The sequence below is a fragment of the Triticum dicoccoides genome, chromosome 2B (genome assembly GCF_002162155.2).
Source record: "Triticum dicoccoides isolate Atlit2015 ecotype Zavitan chromosome 2B, WEW_v2.0, whole genome shotgun sequence".
Classification (NCBI taxonomy): Eukaryota; Viridiplantae; Streptophyta; class Magnoliopsida; order Poales; family Poaceae; genus Triticum; species Triticum dicoccoides.
In genome coordinates, this window is record NC_041383.1 from 172,515,571 (window position 1) to 172,536,499 (window position 20,929).

General features: G+C 42.2%; 2 protein-coding genes and 1 non-coding gene across 3 annotated transcripts; 1 reads left to right on the forward strand and 2 right to left on the reverse strand.

The window, feature by feature from the left end:
• Nucleotides 1–3,190: 3,190 nt before the first annotated feature.
• Nucleotides 3,191–5,377, forward strand: LOC119362860. The gene is made up of 2 exons (XM_037628133.1): nt 3,191–3,918; nt 4,532–5,377. Exons 1-2 carry the CDS (start codon nt 3,835–3,837, stop codon nt 5,111–5,113), a joined length of 666 nt encoding a protein of 221 aa, XP_037484030.1. The 5' UTR covers nt 3,191–3,834; the 3' UTR covers nt 5,114–5,377.
• A 699-nt stretch (nt 5,378–6,076) lies between these two features.
• LOC119266158 lies at nt 6,077–6,193 on the reverse strand. The gene has a single exon (XR_005131890.1). It is a non-coding gene; the product is annotated as a U5 spliceosomal RNA (small nuclear RNA).
• A 756-nt stretch (nt 6,194–6,949) lies between these two features.
• Nucleotides 6,950–10,743, reverse strand: LOC119362861 (serine/arginine-rich SC35-like splicing factor SCL33). Its single transcript, XM_037628135.1, has 6 exons — nt 10,625–10,743; nt 9,385–9,539; nt 8,448–8,525; nt 7,620–7,778; nt 7,442–7,522; nt 6,950–7,324 (listed from the first exon to the last, which is right to left on the reverse strand). The coding sequence occupies exons 2-6, from the start codon at nt 9,531–9,533 to the stop codon at nt 7,168–7,170; spliced, it is 624 nt and encodes a 207-aa protein (XP_037484032.1). The 5' UTR covers nt 9,534–9,539; nt 10,625–10,743; the 3' UTR covers nt 6,950–7,167.
• Nucleotides 10,744–20,929: the final 10,186 nt, after the last annotated feature.

Here is a 20,929-nt window from a genome sequence, read left to right on the forward strand (position 1 = left end):
ATTAATTTGCCTTCCATTGCCCATAATTTTCCTTCCCATGTGTTTGATCTCTTTGAATCTTAGACAAAGCTGGCCAGGAGATTCTAGAAGCACAACCCAACACTGCAAGGTATACCCCTCTGTTTCTAGATCCAGATCCAACTATGTGTTTTATTCATGCAGATGAAGTCATATTTCATTTTTCCCTATATAGTTTAATATCTGGTCTGTGTGGTACCATATAGCTATCGATAATATACTTTAATAAAGCCAGAAAATCATGTAATCTGCTGCCCTTTATTGATTAATTCTAAAATATTCATCTTATTTTTCTTCTTCTAAATTTATTTAATGATAGCAAACTACATCATCCATGCCTATGCTTTGGCTATACTCTTTTGAAAGAAATTGTTCCAGCTCATATAAATACTTTCTCATTACTGGATTAATATCACTAATTATCTCTGTTCATACCCTAATGATATTATAGCTTCATTTCATCCTAGGCTTAGTAAAGCACTACTAGATCGTTACTGCATATCGATTTTCAAACTTCGATCTCCATTACTCTTAACGCGCACTGTAATTGTGGCTTCTGCCAACCTCCCCAGTCTTATCTTTTCAAGCTGTCCTCATGGGGTTGGTTGAGCTACGCACAACGTCTTTGGCTGAGGCAATGTTTGACAAGCTCGGGCTCCCAAAACCAGTCTACTATGTGCGTTTGCTTGAGCAAGGTGGATATAGATCACAGATTGAATTTCACCGCACAAAGGAGCGCTATGATGCTTCAGCGCCCCGCACTAAATTGTTCAGCCATATATGTGTAAGCGGAGAAGCAGCAATGGACCATGCAGCTGACCTAGCCATTGGATACATGGAAAGCTATGGAAGGAAGGTTCTTGTTGATTATAACTACCATCGGCTGCAGCAAGAAAAACAAGCTTACGCAAGACTTTCAGACAGGTTGTCAGAAACAACAGAAGAAATCAATCAACGCAATCAAACCATCAAACAGGTGACTAGAGAAGCAACCAATTATCTAGAAGAAGTGCATGCTGCATCAGACAAAATCCACAGCCTTGCTGGTGCTGCCTTAGACCCTGCTGCCGGCCTCTCTCTTTCCACACTAAAACAAGCTATTCTACAAATTCAAAATGCAATTGTTGCTCTCCAGAGCACTACGGCCGCTGCACGTATTTCACTAGAGGAAAAGGGCATATACTCAGTGGATAATGTGCCTGAACCAGTCTATGATGGTCTTTCTGATGAAGAAACCAATGAAGATTATCATCAGGACATGGATGATGACTGTGCTCACTACGTGCGATCCCCATAAGCAATGTGTAAAGCCCACTGGGCTAATCAGCAAGTGAAGCTTTCTACATATAGCTTCACAAACAAACCTTGCTAGGGTGGCTAAATAAAATGTGAAGCTCAGTGTTTATAGCTTCACCTAAGCAACTATCTCACTCTCAATTACTCTCTCATTGTGTACACATATGAACTATATTGTACTATGTAAGACCAATGTAATATATCTATGTTGTACCTTCGTATTCCCTTTCTAAGATTCTCCGTTACACTACGTTGACCATTTACCTTTCTTTACATACCCTGTTTTTCAAGTACAAACACACTGAACATTAGTTATCCCAATGCACACTCAGTCGTTCATTATTGATATTTGGTTTTCTTTGCTTATGAACAGATCAAGCACACCATGCAGGCTGAAAACATAAATCTTGATGATGTTATTGTACCTGGTATGCTTAATGAAGACGACAACATTCAAAATAATGTAATACCATTGTCCTTTGCTGGCAGAACTCGTTCTATGACTCACATATCGTGATGGAATGGCTGCTTCTCGTGTCCACAACTCACCTGACATAATCACCACCTTCACATGTAATCCTAAGTGGACTGAGATGACAAAACCGCTTAAATTAGAGCAACAACAAATCAATAAGGTTGCTGAGACTAATCGTATCTATCACATGAAGCTACTTGAGTATCTGCAGAAGATCAATGAAGGGAAGATATTTGGGCCTGTGACCACTGGTACTGTGCCTAATGATTTATCTCCGCTTTCTCCATTTTCCTTCGACATGCTCGACTAATATCCTCTTCTGCAGTTCTCCATGATATCGAATTTAGGAAAATGGACTGCCACATGCCAGAATCCTTGTTTGGCAAAAGAAAAAACATAATAGATTGGTTGTGCCAACTTTCATGAGAACCTTCGTTTCAACCACTGTAAGCATTTCTTCTAGACCTACTTTTCCTGCGTCTTTTTTCTTGCTTCGATTCTACATGCTTTGTAGTAATTACCTTAACTCTATCACAGGGATCTGAGCTAATCGATGGTTATGATGATACTCCTACATATGGTCACATGCCTCAGCTACAAAGGCATGAACTCTCTACACACTAGAGCATAACATACTACTCTCTACTTACCAAAGCCATTAATTCTCGTATAAACTATAGTTCATTTCACACTATAAATCAACCATCAAACAGATTTATATCCAATTGTGCTTAAATCTGTGAAACCTCTGTTTCTTCATTCTATCTTGTATAGTTTCTATTCATGTTCATATAAATATAGATACATGCTTCCCAGGTAATCCTTCTAATGAGAATTTGATAATCGTAGGAGTGAGCCGACTGTTGAAGGGTCCAATTCATCAAACATATTACAGTCCTATCTCAGTCAAAGTTTCCAATAAGCATGTGAAAGTGCTATGTGTATTCATCCTCTCCGTTGTGTTATCTTTAACATAAAACACAGGAATGTGGCCTGCCATATCAACGTCTTGGCTTACAAACTTTCCTCTTTTTCATGGCAGCCTATTCTATGTATGAAGCCTTACTACCTTGATGCTTGGTGCCTCAGTCCTCACTATCTTCACCACAAGACAAGTAACAATCGCCTTTTAAACAACGGCCATCCTTCACACCCGTGGAGACGCACCAAAGGTCTCTGTGGTCAATTCCCTGCTTAAGATCTGTGTTAAGCACTTTTGAGTCTTGTACATATCACCGCGACCTGTCCTGTTTTATCTATCTCCTTAGTAATTGCTTGTATCCATTGTAAATACTCATTCACTCACGCCACAGACTATTACCGCTGCAATACTAAGTTTTCTCAAGTTTATGTCTATGTGCTCGTCCTTCTCATTCTTTTATTCAATTTTAAGCTCGATTACCGGCCTTTATAAAATTCATTAGGTAACACTTAAATTAAGAATAACACTCCTTTAGTAAGTGCAAAAAAATCTTCTATCGAAACACCGAACACTTAGTATGAAAACAGAATATTTTAACCTTACAAAGCCTTTAATAATCAAATTAAGAATACATAGTGATATACTTTGCACTTCCTTGACACCCGTGTGTATTTTGCTTCTTGGGAAAAATGGCTGCGTCTATCCACAGACACTTAACCCACTACCTATAACAGCTATAATTGATATTTTTCGTACTCTGCTACTCAATATACACGTACGTACATATAACCAGCCAAATCAAAGCCAAATACAAAATCAGGAGTTAGAAACACGGGGACAAGCCCATGATAAAGAGTTATAAAAGCCCATATAAGTCCAGCCCATCCAGGTTTTACCGTCCCTCTCGACCGTATACATAACTACTGCAGGAGCACACTTTTTGACCTAAATCCCCGATCGACAAACCCCTGGTTCCTCTCTCTGCCGACCGACGGCTCCACCAACAATCGATCGATCCCTACCATAGAAAGAGGTAATTCGTCTTTTCCTTTTCGATTCCCTGCTTCGTTTGCTTTCTCCTCGCTGCACTATCCCTCTTCAATCTCAGATCAAAAATCTCACAATGGAAGACATGGACATTGACATCGTCTGTGACGACGGTTCCCCAGGATCAGCAGCATCAAGGACAGCAACGCCTGCGCCCAATGTAATCTTCTAATCACCAGTTGTAGTTCATTCATTGATCTTTATAAACTTGGCTTTTAGTTTTGCTCCATCGCCGGCTTATTTGCCTTGCTTCTGTATTATTGGAAGAGTGAATAAAAGATACATGCATAATTAAAGCTCATATTTTTATTATCTCTGCCCATCCAAAAAAATGAGAGGCATCTGAATCAAAAATTGAAATGGAACTGCTCCTGTTCTAGGGTTCCATCGATCCATATACAAAGAAAAGATCCCCTTTTTCGGACAGAGGGGCTATATGGTAACACATCACCAGTCATCTTGATACCCTTTTCCATCGATCCATATTTGTTTCCTGGACAATGTTTTCCTCATGTGTTGCATTCTGGAAAGGGTGTCTTTGGTCAGTCTTCTGTTCTTTCATTGTTTCAATTGTGTGACTCTACACATGTATCCTCACAATTAGTGGCGCCTACAAGAATGCCAGGCCTACTTGTAACTTCTCTTATGTAGTTAAATAAAACAACTCAGAGCCTCACACTCACTCAAACTACCATGCCCAATTGAAATCCTCATTTGTCGATTCAACTATTATTTTGTCAGACAAAAATTTAACCCTTACTTTGCTTGTACAGGACAATGACTATCTGATAGTAATTCCTTATGCCCACATATTCGCCCTGATGCTGCAAGCTCTAAAGTTACCCCCTGCAACTTATTATCACAAGATATGCCCAGGCGGAAAGAATCGTGTGACAGTTACTTTCATTTCTTCTTTGGAATTGCTCGATGGTGCACTTGTTCCAAGTTCTCTGTCAGGTGCAATCTTAGATAGCTATGAAGATGCTGAAGACAGTGCTGCTATTGAAGCTATTAGATACATGGAAAATGCATATGGCAAAGAAATGAGGGACTACCACTACACTCATGTCAAGAAGCTTGAAAATCAAGTGAAGCACCTGGTCAAATGGTTGGTTGCATCAAATAAAACAATCAAGAAGCTGCGCAAAACCTGCTACTACGCTGTCAGGTATATGAGCTCATATTCTGTGCAAATAGAAAACACAACGACTGCTCGGCATTTGAAAGGGCGGGATAGCACCAAGGGAGTTATGAAAACAGCGCTGGCAAGCATTGAAGGACTGACGCAGAGGCTACGCTACATTGCTATGAAGTTTGAGCAGCGCCTCGAAGCAACCAGAAATAGTTTCTGGTGAGCTTTGGTCAATGTGTCCTGAACATCATGCTTATGTGCTTACTAAATCAGGCACCTTTTGTTTCGTATCGATCAGACAAGGATCTTTCGCATTTTGGCGTACTCCAAGCAAGATATGTGTATGCTTTAGTCTTAACTTGCTGCCCCTATGCTGAAAAGTAGTGTATGATATAGTCTACGATCTTCAAACTTTGTTGTTATCTCTGTACTCAGAAGCGGGTTATCATCGCTTACTGCATATATGTGAATGCCTCTTCTTCTGCTATTCTTTCTAGACCACTGCTTCTGTGGTGAAAAGTACTACATAATGTAATCTATGACCTTTAGATTATATTGTTCTCTCTGGAGTCAAAAGCAGTTTTTCACCGCTTATTCTATATATACATATATACTCCTCTCCTGCTATTTTTTCCTGAAAACTATGACTCAAGAAACAAACTTCCTTTTATGCATGCTTTTGCTTCAATGCTTTCATTAGAGCTTCCCTGTGATAACGTCTTCCAATCACGGTCTATGCAACAAATTAAAATCAATTACGTTCCTGTTTATTTTACAAACAATCATCAACAACAAATACATCTGCAGAAAGTCAATAATACTTTCCTACATGACTTAATGCACCATTTTCAGTCTTATCTGCTCACTGCATATAGTACATAAGTTATTCTTTTGAAGCAACAAATATATTAATGCAATCTCTCACAATAATTAGCTTACACACGGCCTTTGCACCATGGGCGCAACGGGTCATCTAGTTCAATTAAGAGCTTAACGAATGACGTCGTCTTTCTGGCATGACTTGCTTGCCAGACGTGCATTCTAGGAACTTTTTTGATAATTACAACAAAAATTTGAAAATTGGGATTTCTTTTGGCAACAAAATTCAGGATTGTTTGTACCTTCTGATCGTCTCATGAGAAGACACCATTCAAAAGCAAATTTTAAATTTAGCATTGGTGGGGCCTTCTCACAAGCAAAAGACACCCTTTAAAAATTAAGGTATGCTGCTTAGTGTGGCGTGCACACGGTATTCTTTAGTAAAAGGCGAAAGAATAGTTCGCATTGTGCTCACCACGCAGCTGCATGCCTATCAACGCACGCACACCGCGCTATTATGTAGCCCAGCTCCCTGCCCTCTCTCCGTTGGCCGGGCGAGGTGGGACTAAACGAAACCATTTGTACGCCCTCTGGCTTGCCGTCCGCTGCCCCCAGACGCACGTTACGACGGGTCTGGCCATTCCAGGCTGTCAGCCCAGGAGTAGTGACGCAGATCAGCCCAAGAGCAGTGACGCAAATGGCCCAAAGCAGCTGTCCATGCGTCCTACGCGGTCTTTTCGCGATCGTGCGACGACGCTTGCGCCTGGAATGAAATTTGTTGCCACCTCTTCATTTGCCTTAAAAAAAACCTCTTCGTTCATGTACACTGCGCCTGTCTGGCATTGTGTACACGATCACCGGCCGTGCAAACGATGATGCACCTATGTTCACAGAAACCGATGCACCGATCTTGCAGGAAAAAAACATTCATGTGAAGGTCTTCCCATCAAAATTCAAGGAAAAATCAACCTTTATAAACATCGCAACCAAATTATGCCATTCACATTTTTGGTCGACAAGGATGACCTGTTAGAAATTATCATCTGTGCATATCGCGCAAAATGAGCTTAAACTTCAGAAGCTGAAAATAAGATGACAGCACCTCAGCTGGGACCTTGTTTGGATCTTCTTTTGTCAACCAAGCTTATGTGCTGCTCAGCAGTCTGCAGTCAACTACTGCTCAGTGTCGAAAACGCTATTATATTATGAGACGGAGGAAGTAGCATTTTTGCCCGCGACGAATATGCAATGCAGAGTCATCTTTATTTATGCGCTGAATAATCTAGTGCAAAAGTACAGAGCCGCAGACACAATTTGACACACTCTTTGCGGGTACACGACGGCAATCTTCCCTCTATAAATCCACAGATAGCGCGGTTCACAAAAGCGATAGCAAACTTAGATTCCCACAAGCAACTCCACTACAGTTCTAGAAACCCGAGCAGAGCTACCGCTGCTTCATCCGCTAACCGAAATCGACCTCTCTCTTCGTGAAGACCTGCCGTACTTCCCATCCAATGGACTCGCGCTCCTCGATCCGCTGTCCACAGGCGAGCGGGAGCGCGTGGGGGACTCGTCTCTGAACCTCCGCCTTGCGGGCCGAGGTGATGGAGACCTGTCAAAAGGCGACAGGTTCAGCGTATCATTAGGTGGAGAAAAAGATCAAGAACCGTACTACTGTATTAGAGTCTCCAGCAGCTACACTGAAAGCTGGAAAGAAGAGCATGCACACCTTGAGTAGCTTCGGCCACGGTAAGATGGCCGCCCCCTCGGGGAAGGAGAGTGCCGCCGATCGTAAGACCGACCTCTGCTACTGCAGGATGTGCAAACAAACAGTCGTTTGAGTGGCAAGCATTTGGAGTTAAATTAATGACAAGCTACGTGTGGGCGCAAAGAAACAAGCAGCAAACCTTTCTCTGGTTCTCATCTCAGCAGGCTTCTTTCTGTTCTCCTGTGCAAAAACAACTGCAACTTCTCTACCAAGAATGACCTGTCCATCCATGTAGTATTTTGCGTCTGCCGCATCGTCGGGATCAAAGTACTGCACAAACCCAAATCCTCGCGGCTCCCTGCAACGGACCAAACAAAGTAGAAAGATCATACCCATCCTTAAAAAGGGTTATTATAAGCTTATGGTCCTGGCAATATAACAGAATTTCTTCAAAGTAGAACACAGCAACCAAACCAGTGTCAACTTCCAATAGTCAAAGACACACGCAGATTAAGTAAAACAAGTAAAAAGTGCACTCAGCTGCTGACCTTGCACTTCATAAGAGTTCTAATACAGACTTCGAACTCTTCATGATCACTTGCAAATCTCTTAAACCTGTAACTATATCTTCCGTTCTCTTCAATAATGATCTTAGTTGCATTTGTATGTCTCTTTAACTTGCAAGTCTCTATTTCTTCCATTCTCTTCAACAATAATCTTTAACTGCATGTTTCTTAACTTGCAACTTCTCTATCTTTCCTTCTCTTCAACAGTACTCTTAACACTTGTCTTCAAAAGATTACTTCCACTGTTAATTCCAAGGGGTTCACAAAAGTATTTAATGTACGCTGATACAACTATATTGCAAACAACTATCTTGCGAGGTGGATTATCCTATGACTAAAGCGGCATGTGCTATCCTAAAAGTGCAAATAGCAAATATGGATATGGCAGTATGTTACTGCAAAAAATTGCTAATATCTGCAGTTGTAATGGACAATGAACAAGTCTAGATAGAGTGCCTTACTGAGTATAGTAATCCCTTGGAATATATACGTCCTTAAGACGACCAAACTGTGCAAATGGCCTGCGTAGGTCATCTGGCCTGCATTCATAATTGATGATGAGTTAAAAAGGCTAGGAGGAAAGAAGAAATTCATATCACTTACATGGAAAGAATAAAAAAAATGATAATTTAAGAAACAGCAAGATAGGAAGGGAGGAGAGACGCGCACAGACGAAAGCCAGTTAAGCAGCAGATAGCAAGAGGTAACACATATGACTAATTGCTTATTCAAGGATGCATTTTGAAGTTGATCCCTATTGGTTAGGGCTGATCCCCCACATGGAAAGGCATGGGTTAACAACTGAAGATGGGCTTATTTATTACCACCAAGTTATATTCAAAACTAAATGTATAGACTTAAAAAACTACCTTAGTTGAACATGAATACACACATGCTTCAAAATAGAATGAGGATAGAACATCGAAGATGGATTTACCATATTTTCTGAATGTGTTACACCAAGGAGAGTTTAGGTAAGAAATTCCACAAATATTATATACACCGGATACGAAAATGCATGCTAGTTTGGCCTAGGAGAAAGTTTAGCTAACGCATATGACAAATTGCCTATTCCTGGATGCATTTTGAAATTGATGCCTCATTAGTGCTGAATCTCCCACAGGGAAAGGCACGGGGCAACAACCGAAGATGGCTTATTTTATTATACCACCAAGCTATATTTTAAACTAAAATGTATATACTATTAGACTTAAAAAACTATCTTAATTGAAGATGAACACACATTTCTTCATCAAAGTAAAATGAAGATAGAATGTCACAGATGCATTTACCATACTTTCTGAACATGTTTAACACCAAGATGAGTTTAGGTGAGAAATTGCAGAAATATAAAAATACATGCTAGTACTAGCCTGGGAAGTTCTGTGAAAACCTTACCTGCAGTCACGACGAAGGTTCCTGACCAAAAGACTGGTTGGGAGATCTCTACCCCGACCATCATAACGATCACGGGGACTTGGACTACGGGCCCTTCCCCTGTAGCCTCTTGGTGGCGGGGATGGACTGTAGCTGTAGCCTCTTCTCATATTGGTCTACAATAAAACAATAAAGCATTATTACTAAAACAATTCCATGCGCCACAAAATGACCAACTAGCCTATTCGAACATACTTCATAAATCAACATCGTATGCGCAATGAAGATTAAGTAAGGGATGACCTAACCATCAAGCACTAACTTGAAGGGATAATCTATGTTCAAATAGGGAGAAGATTGTAGTGATCACTTTGCACTCAAAACATCGTAATTTTGTCCATTGTACAAGATGTCATCGCTTCATCATCACATGTTTTCTTATATAGTTACATTGATGCAAACATTAATTGCTAGAGATGACACTAAAACCCAAGTTTGTAAGTTTATATAATTACTTTCCTAAAAGTAACTTAGATGACTTCGCGGGGATAGTTCACTACAGATTTCAGTTATTTTGTCTGATCTTCATGAGGTATAGAAAAACCAATAGTGAGCACAAGCTATCATCTAAAAGACTAAGGCTCCGTTCGGAATCCCTCCGCTCCGTAACTCCGCGCGGAGCGGAGCGGCATACAGTAGAAATACAGAGAGCGGCAAACAGGCTGCTCCGCGCGCTCCGCTCCCTGGTGACGGAGCGGTGGATTGCCGAACACAGCCTAAAAGTATCAGGCATGCAGGGTCAAAGGGCGAACAGGACTTTTTAAGTACCCCTACAGTTAACCAACACATCAGGCCCGTGGGAGTATCTCTTAGGAGATCAAGAATACTTTCTCGAATCAACACAAGGGAATGACAAACAGGTTACAATGAAACAGTGGCTAACCCCCACAGTTATAATGCGCATGAATGAACATGAACACTGGCACCCAAAACTTCAGAACAACGACTACACTATATAACGGCAACGCTGCTGCGCCGAATTTGCTTCAGACCTATCCAGACAGTCTAACGAACCAACAGATCTGAGACGCGATTAAAACCGCAATCAGGACCGGCCATAATTTTGGAATATAAACTGCTAAAATTTCCTCGGGGATCATACGAAATCCGGGATCATGAATACATCGCGGTGATTAGGTAAAGTATATCAGACGGATGATCACAGGCAACCAAGCTACCGAGCAAATCGAGCGAAGCTTACCGCGGACGGGGAGGATCGATCGGAGTGGCGCCGCCCGAGGGGAGGAAGGAGAGGAGAGGAGATCAAGGTTCGTGTGGAGTCCGGAAGCTTCCCGACGCGACGGGGAGCCTTTATCGACTGAGTCGATGTCGCGCAGACGTTGGATCGGGACACCCGTCCTAACTTGTGCGGTTGGACGGTGATGGATGCAGTGGGCCGGAACCGTTTTGGGTCATAGGTGGATGGGCTTCTCTCTCCATTTTTTTAAACAACAATAACTGTCACGATTTTGAACTAACTCCAATTCAAAACTGCGACACTTTTTTTACATCCAATTCAAAACTGCAACATTTATTTTGGATCGGGGGAGTAGTATTTTTTAAGGAATTGTTGAAAATAAAGGTCAAATGAAACAAAAGAAATTCCCGCAAAAAAATGAAACAAAAGAAAATGATGAAATCACACAGAAATGGATATAGAAAATGCAAAGAACTCATATGACTTGTCAAAATTTCCCTCGACAACGAAAAATAATCCGTGTTCAGAGGAATATAAATTGGTGTTTTCCTCCACAAACATTTTTACGACAAAATTATACATTAAACTTAATGAAAACATAGAACCGGAGCATGCACCGGTTTTTTCTAGAAAAAGTATATGTTGACCTTGCTTTTTTACACCAAAGCAAAGTTGAAATACTTGTCGCACAAATAGATAAAATTAGATGTATCTAGAACTAAAATACGTTTAGATACATTTATTTCCCCGACAAGTATTTCCGGACAAAGGGAGTACAACATTGAAACTATTTTACTCGAAAAAAACATCAAATCTATTTTGTAATGAATATAACAAAATCAATTTGATGTTTTAACTATTGATATATCTCCCTATCGGTTTGATGAAAATTAAGAAAATAACTCGGTATAAAACTAGGGCTTCAATTAATTTGAAATGAAATGATTATTGTTTTACAAAATTACTTTACACATGGCCCTATGTGTCTTATGCAGCAGCACATGCTCTGGGTGATCGATGAGTTTATGAGGATGAGGATTGTGACATGTGGAGGCTAACCAAAGGTAGACTTCATCTAGATGTGTGTTCACCAATCTATTGACTTCTTATGTGTTAAAATGAAAAATTAAATGGTTTAATATCTCAAGCAATTAATTTTACCTTGATGAGAGCTTGAAAGTTAAATCTCAGGCAATGCTTGGAATCTTGGACAATAAAAATGTATTGGCATTAATTATGAGATCATAATATGCCGCTTAATGAATATTTATTACTCCCTCCTTTCTACAATGTAGTGCATTTTTATTTATTTTTTGAAAAGTCAAACCTCACAAACTTTGACCAAAGTTTATGGAGAAAAACATTTACACCTAGAATGCCAAACATATATCACTAGATTCATCATAGTTGTAGTTCCATATTTTATATATTTGGTATCATAGATATAAATAGTTCTCTCTACAAGTTTGACTTTTCAAAAAATCTATACACACTACATTATGGAACGGAGGGAGTACATCATGAATGGTCATGATGATGCACTATGTTTTAGATATCCTAATGTTATAGAAGTTTTAAGTGTATCGGTTAATAGCATGCGGTATCATACCATCCCAACATTCTAATGCAAGTCATATGGTGCATGAGTAATGTTAAGTAACTCAGTAACCAAGTGACTATGACATGGTGTCATCAATCGTCGATCAACTACACTCAGAATTATGGACGATAAATCTATATTACCTAAATAGTTCATCCCCACTATCCTATTTCTCTTGACATGCAGCCTATCCACCTCAGCAATTCACTTTCACATAAAAAAATCAACAAATTGTGTGATCTAAATATTATTTTGTATTTATCCATGCCGTGGTCACCGAACCGATTGACTCTCTTCCACTTCTGCCACCGAGAGATGAACCAATCAAAACGCTGTTTACTCCCGAACAATCAAAACGCACCACCGGCCGCCTATGGCCATTGGGGTCACCGCATCCTCCTTATTTATCTCCGCTCATTTCCAGATCCATCCATCCCGATCTCTCCCGTCTTTCTCTTCTCAATCCCTCGGTTGCTTCACGGTGCACAGCGCCTCTGCCTGACCTACTTCTGCCGTGCGCCTGCGCCTTGCCGCTAGGATAGTGGTTAACCACAACCTATCGAAGCGGTGCGCTATCGACCTGCCATCCCGAAGTCACCGATGGTGCCATCTTCTAGCATCTCTCGTGTGGAAGGTGGGAGGAGGCAGATTCGGACCTTTTTTGCCTTCGTGGGTTCAAAATTAAGCAGGTGAACCTTCCATCCTATTCCCGTGAGCGAGTTTAGCGATTGGTATCTTTGCTGATTCGTTTGGGGATAATCAATGAATAGCAGATTAGTCGTCGGGGCAGAACTACCTGAAGCTACCCTGATGCATCGGAAGAAAATCTTAGTAGTGATTACCATCCCTATAGAGCATGTGCAGCAGGTAATCCCAATGGCAGTGTATCAGGCATAAAATTCAGAGAGAAAAAGACGACGATCTTGTATGCTGTGATAGTGGGCACCAGGCCTGGTGGGCAAGGCAGGTCTCGGCTCTATGGGACTGAGGGCCTGCTAAAGCTAATTTGAGAAGAAGGTCACAACGACGGAATTGGATGCCTTTTACGCTAATTTGTACATGAGTAGCACGTTCGTATCAAAATCAATTAATTATGGATCTCACAAAGTGGCACAGCTTTGCATCAATGCTTCTGCTCCCCATAACATAGGCGACGAGTAAAGCAACAGATGGCCAACGCGCTGGTGGAGGATAAGCGCGGCAGACGCTCCTTACATACTGGTAGGTGTTTTATCTCGGTTGTGTTGGGCTCGAGCTGCCGCCACTACGACGCCATGGCCTCTCCCCCTTTCTTAGTATTTTTTAGGAGGATTTAACTGTTGATTTTTAGAGAGAAGAAACGTCATGCAGGGACTAAGTTTGTCCAATTCGAGTATGTTCAATGGAATTTATGCATGAGCACAATTGTTCAAGTCTTTACATTAACAAGAAGCAATTTGGTCCTGTTCAATTTTAGCTCTATGTGCCACCATATGTAAGTAGTCTCTCTCAATATATTTTTTCTTAAAATCTTAATGTATACACAAGGCATCATAAATTCTCTTGCTGCTTTCCGGAAAACGTACTCAAACTCATTGTTTTCTTCTGTCTTTCTAATGGACTGATTATAAGCATTGTGTGCAAGCTGGTAAACAAAACAACTCAACCAATTTCAAACTGACTGTTACTGGTGCAGAGCGTTTTCCCACTTTTTCTTCTCTTACTGAAGATTACTTCCCATACACACGTTACAGTCTGAAGGTATATGCGAAATTTATGTTTATGAGTTGAGTCATATACATGTTTTACTGCAAATCATGATGGCTCGCTTATTTTTCATTCAAATTCCAAAATGTTCCTCTATTCTTCCCTCTGGAGTTTCTTTTGCAAGTGTTCCATGTATATTTTAGGTAAAGGATCATATGCTATGGATGCACAAATAGATTATTCTGGAGTAATTTCTTTTGTTTGGTCAATGGCAGATCACTAAAACTGAATAGTGTTCTAGAAATTATGAATGTTTTTTTGCAGGTACTCAAATTATGAATAATATACTCTCTCAAGACAAAGATTTAACTTTGTTGAACTTTCACGTGCTACCTTTTGCCCATTTTATTTGCTTACCCACACTAAAGAGTTCCTGGCGTCACAAGCCACTCAAAATAACACGAGGATAGGAGTGTGTACCGACTATATAGGTACATACCAGAGATCTCAAAATATGTGAGTTACATGTATCTTCTCTAAACAACAGAATTATGGTGGTATCTACAGGTTGCTTTTGTCTTGATTTTCAGTTTCCTTTAGATGATTTTTATGTGTTAATATTTGGAGTTACTTCAACTTGTATGCATACCGCTACGGACTTTACTCATTGTTGCCTACTATGAGGAAAACGAAGCAAGGTAAACATATTTTTTACTACCACACCTGATGCGGAGCATCCTACGGTCTTCTCCTTGTACACCTTCATAGCACCTCAAGCCCCAAGTGGACCTACCGGACTTAAGGTGAACCCACTCTTCTTCGAGATTTACATGAATATATCCATTGGACTTGGTTGCTACCTCACCATGGAACATTGTGCATCATTAGGTACAAGGGCAACCGCCACCAAGCAGCTAAGAAGCTTCCCGGAGGACAAGGAGAAGGACCCCAAGACCCAAGAGCTAACCGGAAGCATCAAGATGAAGAAAAGGAAGCGCACAGAAATTGCACTACCGGACAGTCCGGTCCCCACAGCGGACAGTCCTGTCACACTAAAATTGCACTGCCGGACAGTCCAGTCCCCACAGCGGACAGTCCGATGGCACACGAAAATGTGTCTGTCCTCACCGGACTGTCCGGTCCTTACCATCGGACTGTCCGGTAGGCCCAGTTTCACTACGAATTGGGCTAAAAAGCCCGTGTTACCACTGAGGCCCGTACCCTTTCGCCACTAGACTATATATTCCGTGCTCCTCTCAGTTTTTAGGGTTAGCTAAGATTAGAACTAGACATTAGAGCTTAGCTCATGTATCTCCCCTTATGGGTTTCCTCTTGAGGGAGAAGACTCCATGGAGTTCAAGGCCTCCATTGGAGAAGATCCTTAGGGATTCAAGACCCCCTTGAGGGAAGGATCTATCTAGATCATCAAGACCTTATCTCCTTTGGATTTGGGATGAACTTTACCTTGTATCTTTCCCTTTGTTGTTCTTGTACCTTTGTGGATCTTGTGTGATTGTGAGTCTAGTGGATGTGTGATTGGACTTGTTCTTGAGTGTTTTCTTCTTGTGATTTCCTCTCTTGTTCTTCGTGTTCTTCGTGTTCTTCATGGATTCCCCTCCAATTCGTGAAAGATCTACGCTTAGGATCTCCACCGTACAACATCTTGGTATCATTAGCCACGTTGATCACGAATTTGGAGTCTCCTCCACCGTTTTCTAGCCTAATTTTGTTGATTTTGTCCTAAATTCAAAAATCCTTACCAAAAACAGCCCAATTTTTTTTTGTGATTTGTTGGTTTGATGATGTTTTGTTGATTTTGATCCTTGGATTTCTTGTGTTTTGAGTGGTTCTAGCTTCCCCACAAGTTTCCCCACCTTCTATCCAGGAAATCTCCTCAATTTTGACCCCCAAAATCACCCATTTCCACCTAAAATTTCGAGTTCGTCCTTTCCCAGCCCGCACCGGACTGTCCGCAACCCCATAGCGGACTGTCTGCTCGCATTAGGAACAAAATCGCTCACAGACCGAACTGTCCGCTCCCAACACCGGACTATCCGCTCGAATCAGAAGGTTTTCGGATGAAGATCGGATTGGCCGCTACCCAGGACCGGACTGTCCGCTAGTTCAAAAACTGCTTCGGCTGATTTCTTGTTTCGGCCATATCTTCCACATTCAGAGTCCGATTTTGACGCTCTTTAGCTCATTCAGTAGCTATTGACATTCTCCATCCATCTAGATAGGTTCCAACATCATTTTACTCCATCAAAATTTTGGCATTTTGACATCTTTGTCTAGGCCCTCCACCATATCATCCATAAAAACACCATAGCTTTTCGCAACCTAACCCATTTTGATCCATATAGCATTTGTGGTTGCTTGATTGGTGACTTGAGTCTCCTAAGGTGTTTCGGCTACTTAGGGACGGTTTCTTCTTCATCAACTACCACCACCACTTCCACATTGTCAACTCCGGAACCACCATCGCATTCCGCTACCACCATTTGACATTTGACATTTGAGAATTTGAGTTTGTGGTTTTTCCGTTTCCTAAGGTGTTTCGGCTAATTAGGAACGGTTCTACATCGAGAACACCGCCACTCATCATCGCCATGAGGTCATCATCGACATTGACCACTTCATCATTTTGACACCCCTACTATAAGCAAGGATGGTAACCTCGACGACATCATTGTACATTCTCCTTGCCATTGCATTGTTTAACCCCTAGCCCATTTTGCGTCACTTGCCTATCGAGACTAGCCATTTGAGTATTGCTGGCAGCGTTACTTGTGCACATTAGTGATCCGTACCTTCCATTGCATAAACACCATATCATCTTGGTATCCTTATCTTGGTATCAACATATCATCTCTTGTGTCACAAGATTGTTCCCGCATATACACAATTGCTATCTTGGTTTGTGCAGTTCGCAAAGTGGCCAAAGAAAAAAAAAAGAATAAGCTTTTAAGCAAAAGAGAAAGAGCAAAGAAGCTTGTAAGCAAGAGCCATAGCATCATACCACATTGCACATAAGATTGTCATATCCGATCATCTTGGATCATCTTGAGAAACAACGGGAACCATACATATATAGCATACTTGGGATAGAAAGTTGATACATTTTTCTTCTTATAGGTTGTGCACAAGTGTCGTATCCGCCTATTGAGCAATCGTGCTAGCGTCTCTCTAGAGTTGTGCAACACGAGCGTTTTCCGTGGATTCCATATTTTGTGCTCATTCCTTGGTTGCACGACCCCATTTATCTATTTGTGTGTGTGTTTTCTTGTGCCATTCTTTGCTATTGGTCTACTTGTTGCACTTGCGAATTTGTGAATCTCTTTCAACATTATTGACTCTTGATAACATTTTGCATCAAATTTTTGTGCCACTATCCTCACCGAGCTCCACCATAAGCTTTACTTGATAGCTGTGAGTGAACAAGTCCGGTACCAATTCCACTATTCTTTCATTTCACATTGAGTGAAACAGGATACATCCTCAACTTTGGGAAAAGGTAACTTGGTATTGTTTATCTCATTTCCTACTCACCTCTACTCGAGTCTTGTGATGGATAGGCAAGACATTTCACCTTCGGTCTACAACAACGATGAGTTTGATGCCACGAACAACAACTTGAATGCCAAGATGCAAGCTTAAATGGAGGAGATCAAAGCGCTCATCAAGTCCTACAAGCGATCTTCCTCATCTTCGAGAAGACGCTCACGAGCACATCCTTCCGAGCTACCATCTCCGATAAGATCACATCGGCATCGACACCATCACCACCAAGAACGTGAAGGTCAAGAGCTCAACGCCAACTACCGCTCAACGACTTCACCATCTCCCTTGGCATCTTCACCAAGCAACTTCAAGGCATCTTCGCCTACGGACATACGACATCTTTGGCAACAAGCACCCCAAGACTACGCTCAAGAGAAGCTCCCCAAGCTCAAGTCCGCGACTTCCACGAGCTACTACGACCTCGACACCGACCACGGGATTCCTTTCTATGGAACTCAAGAACCCGAGGAGTATCTCGAGTGGGAGCGCCTCATGGACGACTACCTCAAGCTACAAGTTCCTCCCGAAGATCAAGTGAAGTGCGCCACAAGGAACTTCCACGACTACGCGTCCACATGGTGGCTTCACACACATTCAGAGAGCTATGACATGAGTTGGCCCAAGATGAAGAGAGCTTTGTGGCGAGAGTTCGTGCCTCCAACCTACACGGAACAACTTCTACGCCAATTGGAGAACACCATCCAAGGATCCAAGTCCATCGACACATACTTCAAGGAGATGAAGAATGCATTGCGACGAGCCGGCATGGACGACCCCATGTCAATGAAGTTCCACTTCATGATGGGATTGAACAACGATATCTCCAAGACTATCTTCCTCGAGAACTACAAGTCCCTCGACGACAACTACATTGGTGCTCTCAAGGCGGAACAAGAACTCATGAAGGCCAAGGCTCCTCTACCCCAAGCACACTTCTCGAAGACCAAGCTCCAAGACGACGAGCATGAGGCTAGTACCACCATGATGTCCAAGCCCGATGATGCTCCCGAGTTTGACTTTACCGCCATCCCTCTTTGTGGTCTTTATGGTGCCGAGTCTATTTTGACTCTTTTTCAAGATGGTGCAGCAACGACTACGACTTCGGAGCCATTCAAGGACCAAGCTTTGGAGGAGAATGACATGGTGACGAGAAAGAATGATGCTTCCATCTTTGGAAGTGAGTGTGCCATCTTCGGCCTTCATCCACGGCAACGGCGATGAGATGGTTGAGCATGGGATTTTCCCTTCGACCACGACGACATATGATGACTTGAGTGACTTGTGCCACCATATTGAGAGTGAGAGTGACTTCATCACTAGCCCCATATATGACGATTTGCCCCACTTTCCATGTGAGGATAGCCACAACCCCCACCACTTGAGTGAGATGAGTGACTCCACCATATGTGAATTTGAGTGCGACTACTTTGAGGGAGTGAGTGAACCACCACATAGAGAGAGTGAGATAGTTGATAGGTCTCGTGAGGCCATTTGCATCTCTAACAACTTTACGTCTACCTCTATTGTGTCTTCTCATTTGGTGCTAGGTCCCATCTATGATGACACGCCGATTCACGATGACTTCGTCCTTCCTTTGGACAAGACGATGGCCATGGTGGAATATGATGCACCTCCCACATGGTTTTGTTGGGGAACGTAGTGATTTCAAAAAATTTCCTACGCACACGCAAGATCATGGTGATGCATAGCAACGAGAGGGGAGAGTGTGTCCACGTACCCTCGTAGACCGAAAGCGGAAGCGTTAGCACAACACGGTTGATGTAGTCGTACATCTTCACGGCCCGACCGATCAAGCACCGAAACTACGACACCTCCGAGTTCTTGCACGCGTTCAGCTCGATGACGTCCCCCGTACTCCGATCCAGTAGAGTGTCAAGGGAGAGTTCCGTCAGCACGACGACATGGTGACGATCTTGATGTTCTACCGTCACAGGGCTTCGCCTAAGCACCGCTACAATATTATCGAGGAGAACTATGGTGGAGGGGGGCACCACACACGGCTAAGAGATCAAGAAATCAATTGTTGTGTCTATGGGGTGCCCCCTCCCCCGTATATAAAGGAGTGGAGGAGGGGGCCGGCCAAGGGGGGTGGCGCGCCCTAGGGGGGAGTCCAACTCCCACCGGGAGTAGGATTCCCCCCTTTCCTATTAGGAGAGGGAGAGGGAAGGAAGAGGGAGGAGGGAGGAAGGAAAGGGGGGCCGGACCCCCTCCCAATTCGGATTGGGCTTGGTGGGGGTGCCCCCTCCCATATACCTCCCGGGGGTTTCGGTAACCTCCCGGAGCTCCGGTATTGTCCCAATCTCACCCGGAACCTTTCCGATGTCCAAATATAGTCGTTCAATATATCGATCTTTATGTCTCGACCATTTCAAGACTCCTCGTCATGTCCGTGGTCACATCCGGGACTCCGAACAACCTTTGGTACATCAAAACTCATAAACTCATAATAAAAATGTCAACGAAACCTTAAGCATGCGGACCCTACGGGTTCGAGAACTATGTAGACATGACCGAGACACGTTACCGGTCAATAACCAATAGCGGAACCTGGATGCTCATATTGGCTCCTACATATTCTATGAAGATCTTTATCGGTGAAACCGCGTAACAACATACGTAGTTCCCTTTGTCATCGGTATGTTACTTGCCCGAGATTCGATCGTCGGTATCCTAATACCTAGTTCAATCTCGTTACCGGCAAGTCTCTTTACTCGTTATGTAATGCATCATTCCGTAACTAACTCATTAGCTACATTGCTTGCAAGGCTTATAGTGATGTGCATTACCGAGAGGGCCCAGAGATACCTCTCCGACAATCGGAGTGACAAAACCTAATCTCGAAATACGCCAACTCAACATGTACCTTTGGAGACACCTGTAGAGCTCCTTTATAATCACCCAGTTATATTGTGACATTTGGTAGCACACAAAGTGTTCCTCCGGTAAACGGGAGTTGCATAATCTCATAGTTGTAGGAACATGTATAACTCATGAAGAAAGCAATAGCAACATACTAAACGATCAAGTGCTAAGCTAACGGAATGGGTCATGTCAATCACATCATTCTACTAATGATGTGATCCTGTTAATCAAATGACAACTCATGTCTATGGTTATGGAACATAACCATCTTTGATTAATGAGCTAGTCTAGTAGAGGCATACTAGTGACATTATGTTTGTCTATGTATTCACACATATATCATGTTTCCGGTTAATACAATTCTAGCATGAATAATAAACATTTATCATGATATAAGGAAATAAATAATAACTTTATTATTGCCTCTTGGGCATATTTCCTTCAGTCTCCCACTTGCACTAGAGTCAATAATCTAGATTACACAGTAATGATTCTAACACCCATGGAGCCTTGGTGGTGATCATGTTTTGCTCGTGGAAGAGGCTTAGTCAACGGGTCTGCAACATTCAGATCCGTAT